General features: G+C 41.6%; 1 protein-coding gene across 3 annotated transcripts in view; it reads right to left on the bottom strand.

Annotated features, from left to right (window-relative positions):
* Positions 1-3,470: 3,470 nt before the first annotated feature.
* The window catches only part of LOC139576210 (phosphorylase b kinase regulatory subunit beta-like), a 74,889-nt gene continuing 59,765 nt past the window's right edge, over positions 3,471-18,594 (bottom strand). For 2 of the 3 annotated variants that reach the window (XM_071401989.1, XM_071401992.1), the window contains 12 exons: positions 15,166-15,256; positions 14,648-14,706; positions 13,199-13,361; positions 12,978-13,059; positions 11,516-11,573; positions 7,506-7,596; positions 5,942-6,138; positions 5,633-5,767; positions 5,416-5,545; positions 4,968-5,075; positions 4,614-4,751; positions 3,471-4,192 (listed from right to left, as the gene is read on the bottom strand). In XM_071401989.1, coding sequence (XP_071258090.1) covers positions 4,055-4,192; positions 4,614-4,751; positions 4,968-5,075; positions 5,416-5,545; positions 5,633-5,767; positions 5,942-6,138; positions 7,506-7,596; positions 11,516-11,573; positions 12,978-13,059; positions 13,199-13,361; positions 14,648-14,706; positions 15,166-15,256 — 1,390 coding nt within the window. In that variant the 3' untranslated portion in view covers positions 3,471-4,054. Of the gene's footprint in view, positions 4,193-4,613; positions 4,752-4,967; positions 5,076-5,415; positions 5,546-5,632; positions 5,768-5,941; positions 6,139-7,505; positions 7,597-11,162; positions 11,254-11,515; positions 11,574-12,977; positions 13,060-13,198; positions 13,362-14,647; positions 14,707-15,165; positions 15,257-18,594 lie in introns of all 3 variants that reach the window. The other variant, XM_071401990.1, reaches the window with a different exon arrangement.

The raw sequence follows: 18,594 nt of genomic DNA on the forward strand, positions 1-18,594 counted from the left end.
TTATACTACAGTCATGTCCACAAAAAACACTACAGTAAAGTCCGCTAAAACACTATAGTGAATACTATAGTATACTAGTAATGTCCGCAAAAACATTACAGTAAATACTAAAGTAAAGTCAGCAAAAGCACTACAGTGAATACTATAGTATATAAATATAGTAATATTACAGTATTTAGACTATAGTATACTATAATAGATGTTCATGTGGGTTAGCTGTAAAAGTTTAACATGATTTAACTAGGACCTTAATGGAAATAAATTTAAAAAAATGTTTGTTATTGTGTTATTCTCAACACATTTCTAAATGCATTGTATCCACATTTGTGACTCACTACCTGCATTTGGTCTTATGTAGCAAAATTCAAAATTGTGTTTTTTACATTATATAAAAGTAGAGACTAGAGCTACAAAATGGTATGGTTGTATTGTATTTTTAAATGGTCAAATAAAATCCACCAATCAATCAAGGGATACTACAGTGTGGAGTATAGTATTTTCAAAAATGTCTAAAAACATGTTTTTACTTTGTCATTATGGGGTATTGTGTGTAGGTGGGTGAGATTTTGAGATTTTGAATTCAGGTTGTAACACATCAAAATGTGGAATAAGTCAAAGGTTATGAATACTTTATGAAGGCGCAGTATGTGGTTAAAAATAGACAATGCACAGGGCAAGCGCGAAGAACAGTGAGCTTCCTGACTTCACAACACTCTGATCATCACACCAATCTCTCTCAAGTCATGACCATGGATCAGCTCAACATCTCCATCTCCAACATCACCTCAAGGAATCCTGGCAACGTTGTATCCAGTACACTGATGGGACTGTGCTGCCTAGTGGGCCTCTCCGGCAAATATCGTTGTCGTGGTGGTCATTCTGCGCCAGGTAAAAATAGATAATGTCACACTGAAACTGATGCTGATTCTGGCTTGTTCTGATATCCTGTGTCTGGCCTCCCTCCCTGTGCGGATCTATTCCCTCCTGTGCGGATCTATTCCCTCCCTGTGCGGATCTATTCCCTCCTGTGTGGTTGGAATCTTGGCCGTGGGCTCTGCAAGTTCTTCTCCTTCATGGTCTATTGCAGCCTATATATCAATATCATAACTGTGACGATGATGAGTGTGCAGCGCTACGTGTCGGTTCTCTAACCCCATCAGTGGGCCAGGCTGGGAAGGAGAGGTGAGAAGGTATTGCTACTTGCACTATGGGGACTTGCATGAATCCTAACCGGGCCTGCTGTTGCGACAAGGAATATAGTGGTTACAGGTTCTGGTCTACGATGTCAAAGACTAAATCGGACTGGGAAAGAGGGGCTGTTCTTTTTTTTTAGACATTGGTGGGTTTTGTTCTGGGTTCCATTCTGGTCACCTTTTATTTCTTCCTTCACAAGCGAGTGAACCAGAGGAGCACTCTTCAGCACCCAAAGGATGACCAGATTGGTCACTGGAGTGACTGTGACCATCATTCTCTGGGTTCCTGGTCATGTTAACATTGTGGACATCTCAGCTATCTTACTGAAGTATTCACACCCTGTTACATCTGCTAAACTAAAGACCTCTAGGGAGTTGACACGGGACTTTGTTAAGTGCCTTGCCTTTGTTAACAGTTGTGTGGACCCCTTTCTGTACGCGTTCGCCTTTCAGAGAATTTGGCAGAGAGGTCCAGAGAAGCGGGAGAGAGCAGACACTGCTATTCAGACCTCTGTGTAATATTTCAGTCAATCATTTATGCTTTTTCTTGTGAATATTTGTTTTTTTTCTTTTCTATTTGAGGTGTGCATGTAAATCAAAGGGAGGGGGTCACTATGGCTTTGAAGCAAAGAGGTGACCTATATTGTGATAACGTTTTTTATTTTAAAATGGCTTCATCATGATTGACCAAAGACCAACAATGTTGGTGAAAGCAGAAACAGAATGGAATCTCTGTAAAATGATCACAAAGCAGCTTGAAACCATCTTCAATGTCTCTTTTCAGACCATGCAAACGTGGTCAGTGCTTAAATGCATCAATGCAATGCGTGGATTCTATTGAAATAGTAAATGCAAAATTGAAAGCGAAATTACCAACTCACTTTGCAGGAAGTGGGCGATAGAGTAGGTGTGAAAAAAACATGCCTGTTGTCAGTATCTGCAACATGACAGTCAGTGAGAAAGACAGAATAACGTGATATAGAAACATACTTTGTGAAAAAGGATCTCACCTACTTACAGCCACTATCATCTAACATGAAACAAAGAAAAACTGTAGGAGGTATAATATATTTTCACACACTTTACATTAACTTTCATTATTTATTCAGCCCTTTGGTTCCTAAGACCATAAAGTGACTATAATAATGTTGCGAAAAAAGTGAAACATTGGCTTAGACCTCTTCAAGTGGCGCAGTCTTTGATGCCCTTCATGGTACAGTGTGTTGGTGTAGGAGCAGGAAAAAAGCTCTGACTGTCAGGCCCAAACGCTTGAGACAGATTGGCAAATAAATGCTTTTACGGCTGCCAGCAAAAGACATACTCTGACTTTAATGCACAGTTAACTTTTATGGGAGTTCTTTAAGAGAAAACATTACACCTTTTACAGGGATAAGGAGGGGATGCAGCCTTACTCGGTAAATATGAAAGATTGTTCTGCTCTGCAGATTTTAATTGAACTGTGAATTGATGAGTCCGGTCATAAAGTATCAAGTTAGAGTAACATATACAACCAGCATATTTGCTTTTCCTATGAAATGCTTTCTTCAATTAATGAAGCATCAGACAGAGGTGTACAATAAATAACAGTGTATCATCTTAATAAATTGCTCTCCACAAATGTCACTGTCATTTCATACACCGGCCTGATCTAGATTGCAGACTATGTACTCTGCTCTAACTAATAATAACTAAAGCATACATGTACAGTATGTATGATGAGCATACTTCGCATGGTTTGAATATCACCCATATTTATGAACTTCCTTAGTTCAGAACACTCAACACTGAAACAACCTTCCCTACAACCATGACCTTTCTAAGCTTTTCTCGATCTATCAATCCCATTCTCCTGTCCAAGTGTCGGAGCAGCTTGAGAACAGATTCTGAAGTAAATAATGTATCGAGTCCACGCAGAAATAATTCCTCTGCTTTTCTCAGTATTTAACCCTCCTTTTTATGTCAAATTATGTGATTTTCCAGCTCCAGCAGTGAGATTGGTATGACTGCAGCTAAGCTGACATGAGTGGGAGTTACTAGTGGTGGGATTCAATACAATACACGTACCCCCAGGAACAACTAGACACGCTTGAATAATCATGACATTTCTGTTGCAACTGCAGGCGTAATAAAAATAAACATGTTACACCATGTTGTGATTATAAAGCCTATTACACATTTAGCTTATCTTCAATGATACAAGGCAAATATTATATAGCAGGGGTAATGCTCCACGAAATTCAAACATGATGAACCTAAGCAAATAAATCAAACAGGATGTCACAGGTTCCACAAGTTTATTTTTTGAAACTAGTGTTGAGCTTCCAAAATCCCCTTGACAGAGTGACGGAACACAATGGCAAACATCACACACATTGAAAAAGTTCAATTCAGATTCACTAAACTGGATAGGCACACTCAAACCACGTGTAAACACATCGACATAAACAACTTAATGAATATATCATTTTAATAAGAGTGAAGGAACTCAAATGACTGTGTATTAACCACGTTCAGAAAAATACAGCGATCAGGCTTTCAAAAAGAGCTGGACTTCCGAAGACTTAAGACAAAAAAAGTGTGCACTGGGATTCAACTCTAGTTTTGTGGGCTGCCCCACAACGCTAATGCTATACAAACAAGTCTACATGCAAGGATTTCAGGGGGTAAGAGTTCAATGTTGTTAACAGTAGTAACGGTGTTGATAAGATCTGATACATTCTGTCCTAATAGCTTGAAGCTAACAGAACAAGTTTATTGCTGGTGGAACAACAGTCAGTGCTGCTGACTAATTTAGCATGTTGTTAGTAGTTCGACAAAGTACAGTAGAGGTGGATTCCTCTACTCCGCTGAACGGGTTTAGTTTAGCTGACCGAGCAGGGGTCATCCTTGGAGGGCTTCACGTCTCCCTGAAGCAGCTGAATCATCACAGCCTTGGTCAGGTAACTGGAGGTGCCTCTCCTGCCCATCGGAGGCGTCTTATAGAACTCCTCCATGTCATCCTGCGGACAACAATGTTGTTTCATTGTAAACTAGCAGTACTGTTATATACAGTGCAAACTGTCGAAAGCTCTATAACAAAGCACTGCTTTTCAGCAACGAAATGCAGAATGAACAACTATTCAGATTGGAAATAATCTGATATGAATAACAAGTAACACAATTATTCCCATCCTTACCATTCACCGTTAATGAATTTAGTCGAGACTGACCAGAAAAATGATTGCCAAAGCACCCAAGGTACTCTCCCCTCGAACATGCGGTCTGCTTCTACTTAGCTGAGATAACTTGTACTGTACATCATCGTGGGCGTACAACAGCTAAGCTTGCATGCTACATGAACTCCAAGGAGCTTGCGTGACAGTGGTCTGACCCAACCTTAGATTCTGTGAGCCTAGTGGAGAGTGTAGGGCAGGCACCCACCGGTTTCTTCATCCCCTCCCGACTCCTGTCCTTCTGGAAGTCATGGAAGGCCTCCTTCACCAGAACGTCCAGGTCAACCTTCTCCGAAAACTCCAGCTCCGGGTTTCTCTCCAACACTATGGACACCACCATCAGCAGCTGCAACCATGGAGATTAGGAAAGATTAGGTAAGAAAATAGAGCCATGAGAATATGTGTGTACAATTAGAATTTTTGTATTGTAAACCCAATGTGGTGGAAATGTTGCTAGATGAAATGCGTGGGTAAGATAGTCAAAGGAGGGTCCTGTTTGACCAATAGTAGTGTACGGATAACATGCAGCTGTAAATTACAGTGAAATCTGATTTTCCCTTACCTCTACTACTATCTGCCTGTACTCAGGCAGCACAATGTCCTTCAGTGTGTCTTCCACCAGCAAAGAAAAGTTCATCTCATACATGGTCATGTCAGATAGTGTAGGTTGCTGCAATGGAAGGAAAGTGGAGATTTTAACAGTAATGCTTTAGGCAAGAACACCCCGATGACCAATTACTACCAAAAAGACTAACTCACATACTCAAATAAACAGTGGGTATATATAGTGGGTATATGCGATGCATTGAGGATCTCCTGCATTCAAACCATAATTTTTAATCAACTGTTGGGCCAAGCAGCCTAATTTACTTCAAATATGCAGTCTTTTTGGGCATTTCACTTCTGTCAAAGGGGGCCTATAGTGTGGTCCTTCAGAGATGTGATTAAATGTGGAGTTTGAGGATGTAAATAAAGGATTATAATGTCACTGTTGCAATAACCAACACTACCTGTGGGAGATGGATCCCTGCCACTACGATGCCGTTACAAGTTCTCTCCAAAATCTGCCACACTCGGTCATAGAAGCCATGGGGAGTCCTGTTGAGGGAACCATCGATTTGACGCATGTTGATCCAGGACCTGGGATGGGTAACGAATAGGGAAATTAATAAAATAGAATACAAAATGTGTGTGTGTGTGTGTGTTTGTGTGCGTGCGTGTGTTTACCTGCCGTGCTGTTGTGGCTGAAGGACATCCAGCAGCAGCTGTTTAACATCGCTGGGGGACATCTGGTAAATATCCTGGGGTGACATGTCACCTGCTCTGATCTCCAACTCATGCTTCATGGCCTGGATGATCCACCTACACCAATACCAGCAGAATACTAAGCAAAAACAATGCATCTCATAACCACAGATGGCTATCCTCAAACAGACAACTTGAGAGACAAACATAATAACAACCACCCAGCTGTAGGATCAGAATGGCCATGGCTACAGCCTGCCTAGCTCTATTCCTCCCGGGTTCTATTCGTACCCGACGCGGATCTTGAGCATGCCGCTGAACAGCTCGGGGGTGTTGGAGATGATCCAGCCGATGTGGATGACCAGCTCCTGCTGCAGCACGGCCTCCCTCTCCCCGTAGCACTTGCTGTAGAGGATGCCCTTGATGACCCCAGGTGAGAGGGGGTTGGAGATCACCTCCTCCTCATGCCCAAACAGTCCCAGTGTTACCTGGCAACAGAGCACAGCCCAGCCAGCATCAGACAAATGTCTGCTGTTCTGTTATTGTTTTGTGGGGATTATTTTACTAAGAGGACAGAGTGATGAACCAGAAAGGTAGATGTGTTTACATGGATAACAAGGAGCAAATAGTCAAAAGATTGAAATAAAAACGTTATATTTTATTTTATGGGTGACATCACTCTACCTATACACTTTTTGACTGACCAGATAGAGTGCAATACTATGTAGAAATGCTGATGTTTCCGTATCCCCTTCGCTTAAACTATCACTCCATCTCAAAACTATAAAACTGCCCATAGAACATGGGACAAAAGATAATGACTAAGATTATCTTGTGATATTTCTTATTTTCAAAGCATAAAGGCCAGAAGAAAATTACACCTGGGTAATCATTATTCTTCCCAAACAACAAGATATGCTTTAATATCCCTTTGAAAAATAGCCCCTCAAAACATATGGTTGCAGAGTAATGCTCTCCAGTTAGATGGTAAATAACAGCTTTTAATCTGTACCTCGCTTCTAATATTACTAAGTGTAATCTAAACATGTCCTACCTTACTTAACACATTCAAACAACAATAAATATTCTCTAAACTCTAGACTCCTCATATACAAAATCAAGGAAGATTTTACATAGATCATGTAAGCAGACAGGTGACAGGTGCAGACAACTCTTGTAAGTCGCTCTGGATAAGAGCGTCTGCTAAATGACTTAAATGTAAATGTAAAAACTCTTGCTCAAAACCGGCTTTCTCATCAAGTCCAGAATAGTTTTCCCTCTACGATGCAATCTACATACAGATTCATAGTAAGTACCTCTACAGAGGTACTTCATAGTAATGAACCGCCCAAAACTCTTGGGTGGGAAAATGAGGCCAGAAATGGGGACTGCTAAGAAGCAACTAATATTTGAGAAAAAAATGTATAATGATAAAACATTATACTTTTAGGCAGATCACTTCATATAAATCCAAGGGAAAGGGTTGTATTAGGTCATAGGTTATAGGTCAGGTCACAGCACACAGAGCCTGTTAAACCCAGGAATACACTTTTAGCAGGTTACTATATGAAACATATTAACAGCCTTGCTACAGGGCTAAAGCACAGTGTTAGCTGGGAAATACGACGCGTGCAACTGCAATAACACTAAGCATTTCCTATAGGACAAAAGCATGAGGAGCTCACTGTCAACTGGAACGTTCTTAATACTTTCAAAATGGACATCATTTCATCCAATTCATTGATAATCAGTGAACATTAAGATTGTGTTTCGAAATAGGCATCTGACGTGAAAAAAATAAATACATACATGATTCAAATGTAAAATTTGCCCCCATTTTCAAATGTCCACTTACCTGCTTGCCATGCACTAAAACACTAGTAATACTTGGGGCAATGCTGTCCACTAGCTTAGTTATCACACTGGCTGCGATTCGTACAACCCCCCTGGTAAACAAAAACACAAGGAGATCCTTAATAGGGTCAATGCTATATGTGTCAATACAACTACAGTAGGAACAGTTCATAATGACAGTGCAATAACAATGTAGTCAGCTGTGTTCTCTATCATAAGAACCATACATACAGTATAACCATGACATTAAGGCTGATGTGCTGTAACGTGATTTGAGGCACAATACTGAAGGTGCGATTCATGTAATGAAGTTCGAAAACAAAGTTGCAAAGTCATGTGTGTGGCATGTCCCACTCATGTCCACCGGTGTGTCTATACAGTACAAAGAGCCTTGTTGTGCTACTGTTTTACACGTCAATGATTAATGTTTTTGCTAAGCAAATGAAAAACAAATTTAAATCGACTCTGGATTTCATCTCCAGATTGTCAAATAAATTATCATCATTGTGATTCTGCACATGTAAAACCACAACTCTACAAACTTCCTTTCCTGCAACAGAAGGACTTTTGTATAAATAACTAAATGGCGAACTGATCCAAAACACAAGATGCCATCCCCATAGAATGGAAATCTATTAGCATGGTGGGTGCTTCCCTCTAAGACATCTAGCCTAGCAGAACAGGCAGTGGTTCCAAATGAAGATTCCACTGCGTGAATTCAGCTCTGGCTCCTGACGTTGTTTCCCGACTCAGCCTATTAATTTTCACATATTTTCATGTTCACTAATTTACGATTGCATTATTCGCTAGAGTGACTGTGCAGTACGTCTCCTCATGCTTGCTGGATTCCTGTGAGGAAAAAGCAACAGGCATTGGCTGTAGTTATGGCACATACGCTCCTCTCCATATTTATTTGGACAGCTAAAACTAAAATGTCTCTCTATAGTCCAGCATTTTGGATTTGAGATCAAATGTTTTATATGAGGCGACAGTACAGAATGTCACCTTTTATTTTAGGGTATTTTCATATAAATCTGTTTTACCGTTTAGAAATGAAAGCACTTTATGTATCTAGTCCCCCCATTAGGACATATTCACTTATAGTGTTTTAAAGTAGTCAAAAGGTTAGAATTTGGTCCCTATATTACAAGCACGCAATGATTACGTCAAGCTTGTGACTCTACAAACTTGTTGGAAGCATTTGCAGTTTTTGGGGGTTGTGCTTCAGATGATGTTGTGCCCAATATAAATAAATGGTAAATAATGTATTGTGTCATTTTGGAGTCCCTTTTATTGTAAATAAGAATATAATATGTTTCTGAACAACTTCCACATTAATATGGATGCTATCATGATTACGGATAATCCCGAATGAATCGTGAATAATGATGAGTGAGGAAGTTAGAGGCACCCCCCCCGGAATGCTAACCTCCCCCGTTATTGGTAATAGTGAGAGGTTAGCATGTTTTGGGGGTATGATCTTTGTGCATCTGTAACTTTTTCACTTGCGTGCTAGGAATATGGGACCATATACTTAACTTTTGACTACTTTAATACAATATAAGTGAATTTGTCCCAATAATTATGACACCTTCAAATTGGGGGAATAGACACACTATATATACAAAAGTATGTGGACACCCCTTCAAATTAGTGGATTCGGCTATTTCAGCCACATCCGTTTCTGACAGGTGTATAAAAATTGAGCACACAGCCATGTGCCAATGTTTGTCCATAGACAAACATTGGCAGTAGAATGGCCTTACTGAAGAGCTCAGTGACTTTCAACATGGCAACGTTATATGTGCCAACAAGTCAATTCGTCAAATTTCTGCCCTGCAAGAGCTTCCCCGGTCAAACATAAGTGCTGTTATTGTAAAGTGGAAACGTCTAGGAGCAAAAACGTCTCAGCCGCAAAGTAGTAGGCCACACAAGCTCACAGAACGGGACTGCCAAGTGCTGAAGCGCATAATAATCACCTGTCCTCAGTTGCAACACTCACTATCGAATCCCAAACTGCCTCTGAAAGCAACGTCAGCACAAGAACTGTTAGTCGGGAGTTTCATGAAATGGGTTTCCACGGCCGAGTAGCCGCACATAAGCCTCAGATCACCATGTGCAATGCCAAGCATTGGCTGGAGTGGTGTAAAGCTTGCCACCATTGGACTCTGGTGCAGTGAAAACGCATTCTCTGGAGTGATTAATCACACTCCACCATCTGGCAGTCCGGTGGATGAATCACGGGTTTGCGGATGCCAGGAGAACGCTACCTGCCTCAATGCATAGTGCCAACTGTAAAGTTTGGTGGAGGAGGAATAATGGTCTGGGGCTGTTTTTCATGGTCGGGCTAGGCCCCTTAGTTCCAGTAAAGGGAAATCTTAACACTAAAGCATACAATGACATTCTAGACTATTCTGTGCTTCTTAATGATAACAGTTTGCACAGAGCCCTGACCTCAACCCCATCGAACATCTTTAGGATGAATTGGAACGCCGACTGCGAGCCAGCCCTAATCGCCCAACATCAGTTCCCGACCTCACTAATGCTCTTGTGGCTGAACGGGAGCAAATCTCCGCAGCAATGTTCCAACATCTAGTCGAAAGCCTTCCCAGAAGAGCGGAGGCTGTTATAGCATCAAAGGGGGGACCAACTCCATAATAATACCCATGATTTTGGAATGAGATGTTTTTTCTAAACGGTTTTGGAATGAGATGTCATTTCTACACGGTAACAGATATGTATGAAAAGACTCTCAAATAAAACGGTGACATTCTTTACTTTTGCCTCATATGAAACATATTGATCTCGCATCCAAAATTCTGGAGTATAGAGACAATATAAAAGTTCTAGCTTCACTGTCCAAATAAATTTGGAGAGGAGTGTACATGGCAGCATACAGGGTTGCTTAACCATACACATCAACTTAAAAAACGTTCTCAATAGAAGTCAAAATAAAATGGAGAAAACACAGTGTTTTAAGCTTCAGCTGGATTGTAGGTTTTAGTAAAACACAGATTTCCTAAAAAGGTGTACTTTCATCGTATCAACAATATTCATCTCCCATTTACCACATCCAGCCATCTATTCTTTTACTTATTGTCAATTGTGCTCATATCGTTTTAGCACTGATATGGTCTACAGCTTATACTTCCACATATTTTGTCCATGAAATGTCAGGCTAAATGCTCAAAGGGCATGTTGTGATGTTAAACCATTGATGTTTTGTAATATAAAGGAACTTATTTCAAGCTCCACTTATTAACCCATGTTAAATAAATGAGAAAGGAAATTGGACCAAGTACTGATGTGGTTCCAGAGCAAGGTGGAGCCTGGCTGGATTATGGGCTGTTCCACTCTCTGACCCTCAGGTCTCTTTTCAATTATGTTCAATCTTAGCGCTGAGCAATATGAAAACTCACGACCAGTTCCCCTGACGCAGCCGAACCATCACAACAACAACGGCAAAGAACAAAAAGGCCATCGGAGCATGTGAACGTGAAATTGATCATCCATGGAGAGCAATTGGACAGTGCTGCAGAGGGAAGTAGCGCATGAGTGAAGCATAGCACTCACAGTTAATGGTACACGCTGTGCAGTGACTGAGTGGCTAGCTGAGCTAATACAGCACACATGCTACACATCAACTCTACTCCATTACCTGCTTGCCATGGACCACCAGTGTGGTGATATGAGGGGCTATAGAACTGGCAAACTTCCTGATAACGGCTGCAGCGTAACGCACCGCCAGCCTACACCCATAGAAATGTCTATCATTGTTTACAACAGTTTGGAATTCAGTGGAGAAATGTACAATTTTGATGAAGACAGACATAGAACAAGAGAAAATGTTATTTAAATCTTGAAACGACAGTAAAATTATCTGAAAGGCAAAAATGTTGAAGGCTCTTCTGTAATGGAAGGATATTATCGGGAACATAAAATAAAATACAAACTATTCTTTCAGGTTAAATGGAAAAGGAATGATATGCTAGAGAAAGAAGGAAATCTGACCAAAGTTTCCTGGTCCCAGCTATTCTGTAGAGTCTCTCCATGTCTTCCATTAGGGTCTCTGGAAACAGTTAAAAGGCCTCTGTAAGTGAACTGAGCAATGCAAATCACTGTATATATTCTAGAAATTATGTAAAACAAACAATGCAAACTGTAGCTGATTGGGTCTGAAAACAGTGTTTGCCAAGACACTGCTATTCTTGACACTAGCTGCATAGACTGTGCCTTGGTTGAATTCACCCCATTTGTTATTTTTATTATCAGTTAGTCATGGGGTGCTAAATGGATTAGGCTATGGACATTTCATTTACAGTGATGCACTGATTCCCACCCTGGGGCTAGTTGGCCCGTTAGTCTGGCTCTGATGAATAGTGTTAAAGTATCTGTTCAATGTTACACTTTTTTAAACAAAAATATTACCTACAATTAATTACAATATGAATTAAATCGATGTCCTTCCAAAACATTATAATTTGGATATTAAAAAGCATATTTTCTCTGTGCCCCTGCTTGGCCTGTTAGGAAACAACAGAGTGAGCTCAGTCACCAAATCTCAACCCAATTAAACACTTATGGGAGATTCTGGAGCAGCGCCTGAGACAGCGTTTTCCACCACCATTAACAAAACACCAAATGGAAGAATGGTGTCGCATCCCTTCAATAGAGTTCCAGACACTTGTAGAATCTATGCCAAGGTGCATTGAAGCTTTTCTGGCTCGTGGTGGCCCAACACCCTATTAAGGCACTTTATGCTGGTGTTTCATTTATTTTGGCAGTTACCTGTATATCAGTCAACAACAGTTAACTGGGTTTCCTCTTGACATAAAACTTTAAGCTATAAACCACAGGATTTAAAATCGAAGGGAATGGAGAGATGATTGTTGTGTGGAGGATCTGCTTTGACTTGCTTTCTTGCTGGCTACAGTTAGTCGCGATAGCTAACATTAGCGTGCTAGGTAGCTAACTGCTTCTAAATAGCCAGCAGGCCAACTCTTACAAACCACATAATTTGAAATAGAAGTGATTGGTGAGAGTTGTTGCATAGGGGTTGTCCTTTTTGATAACAGCAACTGTGGATTGTTGGCTTGCTAGCTAGCTTGCTTGTGTGCAGTGAATGTGTACTCCTGAGCCTCGAGAAGGATCCTGCTCCCCACCAGAAAAAGAAAAAAGCTGCTGGATCAATCACATATGGGCCTGTCTCGACTGAAGAGGATGATGTCATTATCCAAGCAAATTTCAAGCGTTTTTTTTTTTAACGGTTTGTTTCAAAAACAAGTTTGAGTTTGGGTTTTACTGAGAGGTTTTTCTCTCATTTATGTTTTGGCTACAATTATAAGTAAAGGACGAGTCAACAACATTATTTGGGTATGAGCAAACAGAATATTAGTAAAAATAGATTTTCACTGGACTGTTACTTTAACAGAGTAACACCATTTTGCATGTGTGTTTTTGATTCTGTGCCTACCATCGTTGGCAAAGAAGTCAGGACCCTCTTTCTTCATGAGAATACTGGCAAGCTGTGCTTGACTGGCCAGGCAGTCACAGTCCTGAGTAAGACAAAAACACAGAAAGAGGTCAAAGGTCATGGCATAGGGGTGTAATGACAGTTTAGTCAGATCTAGGGCGCTACATTAAACACCCATCACCTTTTGATTGAAGCTGTCCTAATATCGACGCCGTACTCACATAGAATTTCTGCATGATCTCGTTGGTGGATTTGTGTTTCCACTCCTCGATGTTGATCTCAGGCTGCTGTTCCAGGTTTGAGGCATTGGGCGTGCTCGTCTGCCTCTTTACCTTGGAGTGCTTGGGCATCTCCAGCTCCTGAAAGTTCTTAAACTCTGGGATTCTAGACCAGCAGAAGTTACATGAGTATTTTCAGGTTTACAGGCAAGTTAAGTCCTTTACACACTGATTCCTCTATAATAGTGGTAACCAACCGGTCGAACGCGATCGACTTGTCGATCTCCAAGGAATTTCTAGTCGATCGCCAAACATTTCTGTAAAGAACCCAATGATAAAGCCTTGTGTTCCTATTTTTTTTTTATTAGTCTCGGGCTGTTGGTAGTAGGTGCAGCCAATTCAGCTGCCCTGCGCGCCGGGGTAGGCAAACTATTGCCATTTCATGTGTCTGAAGGTACAAACTCTGCCTTCCCGGTGGGCCTGGAGAGGAAATCAAGTGCACTATGCCATCGCTGGCCAATCAGATTTCTCAGATGACAGAGTCTGCAGTAACATAGCAGGCATAAAATAAAGCTCCAGCAAAAATGATACCGTGAGATTTTAAAACATTTAAAACCATGACTAGAGAGAGACTGTCAACGAATACAGCTGCTGTTTTAATGAGTGAGTTCATGTTTAAGTTCTTACTCAGAACTGAAACACTTGTATAACCCATAAAATGTGCGTTCTTCCTATTTCCACTCAGCGCTACAACAAGCAGTGCAGCAGTAATGAATGAGTAGGAAAGTGTAACTACAGGCTTGCGTTGTTGTTATTATTAGCGGCTTGGGTCTTTTTTAATATCAAGGAATATTTCACTTTCTCTGTTCATAGGAATAACATGAATTTGTGCATGAGGCAGAAATAATGCGGCGCGACTCGAGTTTCACCATCAGCTGGAAGACGGTGTCCCTTTTTGGTGAGTGTCAGTGGAGGGATGCTGCTCTCTCCCTCCGCTGAGACTGACAATTAGATGCAGGCACCATCAGCCCAGTAAAATAAAAAGCAAATTACTTAAATGTATGCTCACTCAGCTGTGCTTCAAGTAATACAACAATGGATCTATTATGGGTGTGATCATATAGCCTACCTCAAATGTTGAAATATAATGAAAAAAAATGTCCCGAACAACAATGCATTGGCAGGTAAATTCAAGCAAAGCCAGTATGTGGTGATAATGTATTGGGCCTATCACTTACTGCACAAACCTCATTGCCACAATACTGTTTTTAATTGGTTATTGTTGCATAGGCTTACATTTTTTAAGTCATGTTAATAAAAAAACTCAGAGCGGTAGATCTTGGCATGCATTTTGACTCAGAAAGTGATCTGGACTCAGAAAAGGTTGGTGACCACTGCCGTATAAAGATTGTGTCACAAAACAAAGGTGGAACGACAGGAACAAGCTCTTACTCTGCTTCATTGACACGAAGGAAGTCCAACTGCTCCACAATAGCTCCTGATATCAGGGTCTGGAAGCACAAATTAATAGTTACATCAAGGAATCTCATTTACAGGTGATTTCAAACATTCCCGACTGAAGTCACATCAAAATGAAGACAGCCAGTTAGATGTGCAAAGGGGAATTATGTCCCCAGAAGAATGAGAAGATAAAAGGGATTGACTATGAGGGATGGAACCCTTTGTCTGCTCCTAGAGTTAGGTGCGAGGGGAATATTAAGTGTCCTTCTTAAAAGACGTCACATCAAAACATCTAAAGAACTCTCTAGAGACACTGAAAGTCATTGTAACAGTAGGAAATAGAACTCGGTGAAGGCAATTCAAAGGCATTGGATTTGCAAACATACATATTCACTATTCCTGAATGCATTTCCAAAGGAAAGGAGAACTGACAAAAGTATTGTGAGGGTAGATATCACAATGCCTCAAAGAAGTGTCAGTAGACTGAAACAAGTGAAAGTGCTGAGAACCTGAAGTCTGTCCACGTGAACTTTGACCCCACCGACGCTTCCCTTCTTGAATGATGCCAACATGTCCAGGACTGGGTTGAAACGGCTCCCCCTGATGGATTGAAACCAAGGATATTCTACTGTTACCATTTCCAACGGTCATCATTTTCTCCATATTAACCTAATGCAGGCCTGGGCAATTATTTTCCATGCAGGGCCACATTAGAATATATTTTTGCCATCACGGGCCAGAATCATATTACAGGATTATACTTCATGTACATGACTGTGTTGACAGAAATATTTTTTATTTTTTAACATGCGCAAAAATAAACCACATCCATGTTCTACTTTTGGTAGGTATTTTCATTATTAAACAGGCAATGAACTACACGGGGAGGGAAAAGTACATTCAGCACCACGGACACAACTCTTGTTAACAGGTATGCACAAAAACACAAGAGAGAGAGGAGAGAGAGCTCAACATTACATTTAAACTACTCAATCAGTGTGAGGAGTGAAGTCTCTGATGGGGATTGACTAGAGCAGTGAAGTCAGGTATAGTTTCTGACGTCGCTATGCACAGGATTGCTGAGAGTCAGTAAGAGATGATCTGTGCCTTGACGTGTTATATGTCATCACTGAAAATGTCTGTTCACATACATAGGTTGACCCAAAAAGTACAAACATCTTCTGAGCATGACTCCTAATGTTTGGAAAGTTTTGTTCATCGAGAGATACATAGAACCTCGTCAGTGACATCGTTTTGAATATTTCTCTAAATCACTCTATCAGTCTGAAGATCGATAAGCTCAAGTTGCAGGTCAGTGGGAGCGTTATCCACATTGAAGGTGAAAGGAGAGGAAACCAACAGCATGTCATTTTCCAACACTTTTAAATCCTCAAAACGACGAGGAAACTCACCATTCAAAGCACGCAGCAGCGTTGTATACTTCTCCCGCTGGTCATCTGATAGGGAACAGACTTGTAGTGTCGGAAGGTGGGTGAGATTGTTGGCTTCTAGTTGGCGGGTCAGGAAGAGTAATTTTCCCTTGAAGGCTTTGACAAGGCTGTACATCTGATGTGCAAAAAGGCCCTTCCCTTGTAGTTTGGAATTCAGTTCATTCACGAGGGCCATGATGTCCACGGTGAAGGCAAAATCAGCCAACCATTCTTTATCTTGCAGTTGTGGGAAATCCACATATATTCCTTTCATTTACAAAAACTCAGCAATCTCGGACTTCAGGTCCCACACACTTTTAAGCACTTTCCCCACATGTGTGGTAGGGGAGATCTGCATGACCCGACTCTGTCTCTTCCAACAATGAGACAAACTGCCTGTGGTTTAAAGATTTTTCTCTAGTGAAGTTTACCTCTTTAGTGACTGTATCCACAACATGGCTCATTTTCAGAACACATTTACAGAGCACCTCCTGATGAATAATGAAATGCAGGAAAATCATTTTCTGATCTGGGTTCAGCTCAGCTACTCGATCTTGTAGCCTTTTCAAAACGCCAAAAAATTTTCATGTCAAATTTGGGCATCCATCAGTGGTCACACTGGATAACTTTTCAAAACTCAGTCCCAGCTCTGCCACACACTTATTAACCTCCTCCAATAAATACTTCCCTGTGGTTGTGCTCTTCATTGACTGCACTGAAGCGAGCTCATCTATAATTTCAAAGTCTGGGGTTATGCCTCGTAAGAATATCAACAACTGTGCCGTGTCACGTGCATCACTGCTCTCATCTAGGGCCAAGGAGAAATAGGTGAAATCCTTTACCTTGTCTTTTAACTGTTGTTCCATGTCCTCAACACGCTGTCACTGTTCATCTTGACAGGGAAACATTTTCAAACAGTTCTTTCTTGTCGGGGCAAAGTATTGCTGCAGAGTCAATTAAACATTCTTTAATGAATTCGCCCTCAGCGAATGGCTTGCTATGTTTAGCTATTTTGTGGGACAGTACATAGCTAGCTCTCGCAATTCCGTCGTTTGCTGAATGCAGTTTTGTGAAAAGTCCTTGCCTCTTTTGCAACTGAGAAAGCAACTCTTTCAATGCATTTGCCCTCTGCTCATGTAACAGTATAACTTTACGTCGTCCCCTCGCCCCGACACGGGCGCGAACCAGGGACCCTCTGCACACATCAACAACAGTCACCCACGAAGCGTCGTTACCCATCGCTCCACAAAAGCCGCGGCCCTTGCACAGCAAGGGGAAACCCTACTTAAAGTCTCAGAGCAAGTGACGTAACTGATTGAAATGCTACTAGCGCGTACCCGCTAACTAGCTAGCCATTTCACATCCGTTACACTCACCCCCCTTTCAACCTCCTCCTTTTCCGCAGCAACCAGTGATCCGGGTCAACAGCATCAATGTAACAGTATAACTTTAGTACCGTACCCTCGCCCCGACACGGGCGCGAACCAGGGACCCTCTGCACACATCGACAACAGTCACACACGAAGCGTCGTTACCCATTGCTCCACAAAAGCCGCGGCCCTTGCAGAGCAAGGGGCAACACTACATATTGGTTTCAGAGCAAGTGACGTAACTGATTGAAATGCTACTAGCGCGTACCCGCTAACTAGCTAGCCATTTCACATCCGTTACACTCACCCCCCTTTCGACCTCCTCCTTTTCCGCAGCAACCAGTGATCCGGGTCAACAGCATCAATGTAACAGTATAACTTTACGTCGTCCCCTCGCCCCGACACGGGCGCGAACCAGGGACCCTCTGCACACATCAACAACGGTCGCCCACGAAGCGTCGTTACCCATCGCTCCACAAAGGCCACGGCCCTTGCACAGCAAGGGGAAACCCTACTTAAAGTCTCAGAGCAAGTGACGTAACTGATTGAAATGCTACTAGCGCGTACCCGCTAACTAGCTAGCCATTTCACATCCGTTACACTCAGAAGACATATTCCTATAGTTCTCTGCTTGCTTCGTCTGGATGTGTCGGGACAAGTTGTAGTCTTTCAAGACAACGATGCTCACTTTGCACACTAAGCGCACAGCTTTCCCTGATACCTCAAAAAAGAAATATGTCGATGTCCACTTTTGCTGGAACACCCTACATTCATTGTCTACTTTCATTTTCTTTGAAAACCTCATTTTTGCGCAATTTCTAGCTAGCTACTATTTGTTACTGTGATGTGTGTCAGCCTGTCAGTCACTGTCTGTCCTCGTGTAGTTGTAATTTATACGTGCCTTCAAAATAAATGTCCCACAAGCGGTGGGAGTTAAATCATTACACAAAGGTGAGTATTCATTGGGCTTTAAGTTGAATAACAAACATGTTTTTCAAAACTTTACTATCGCAAATTCTTCATGTGATCTGAGCATGATTCCGCGGGCCGTATTGAACTAGGTCCCGGGCCACGTACGGCCCCAGGCTGGCTTTTCCCCAGGCCTGACCTAATGAGTATTGAGCTGTTTTATATGTTA

The sequence above is a fragment of the Salvelinus alpinus genome, chromosome 5 (genome assembly GCF_045679555.1).
Source record: "Salvelinus alpinus chromosome 5, SLU_Salpinus.1, whole genome shotgun sequence".
Classification (NCBI taxonomy): domain Eukaryota; kingdom Metazoa; phylum Chordata; class Actinopteri; order Salmoniformes; family Salmonidae; genus Salvelinus; species Salvelinus alpinus.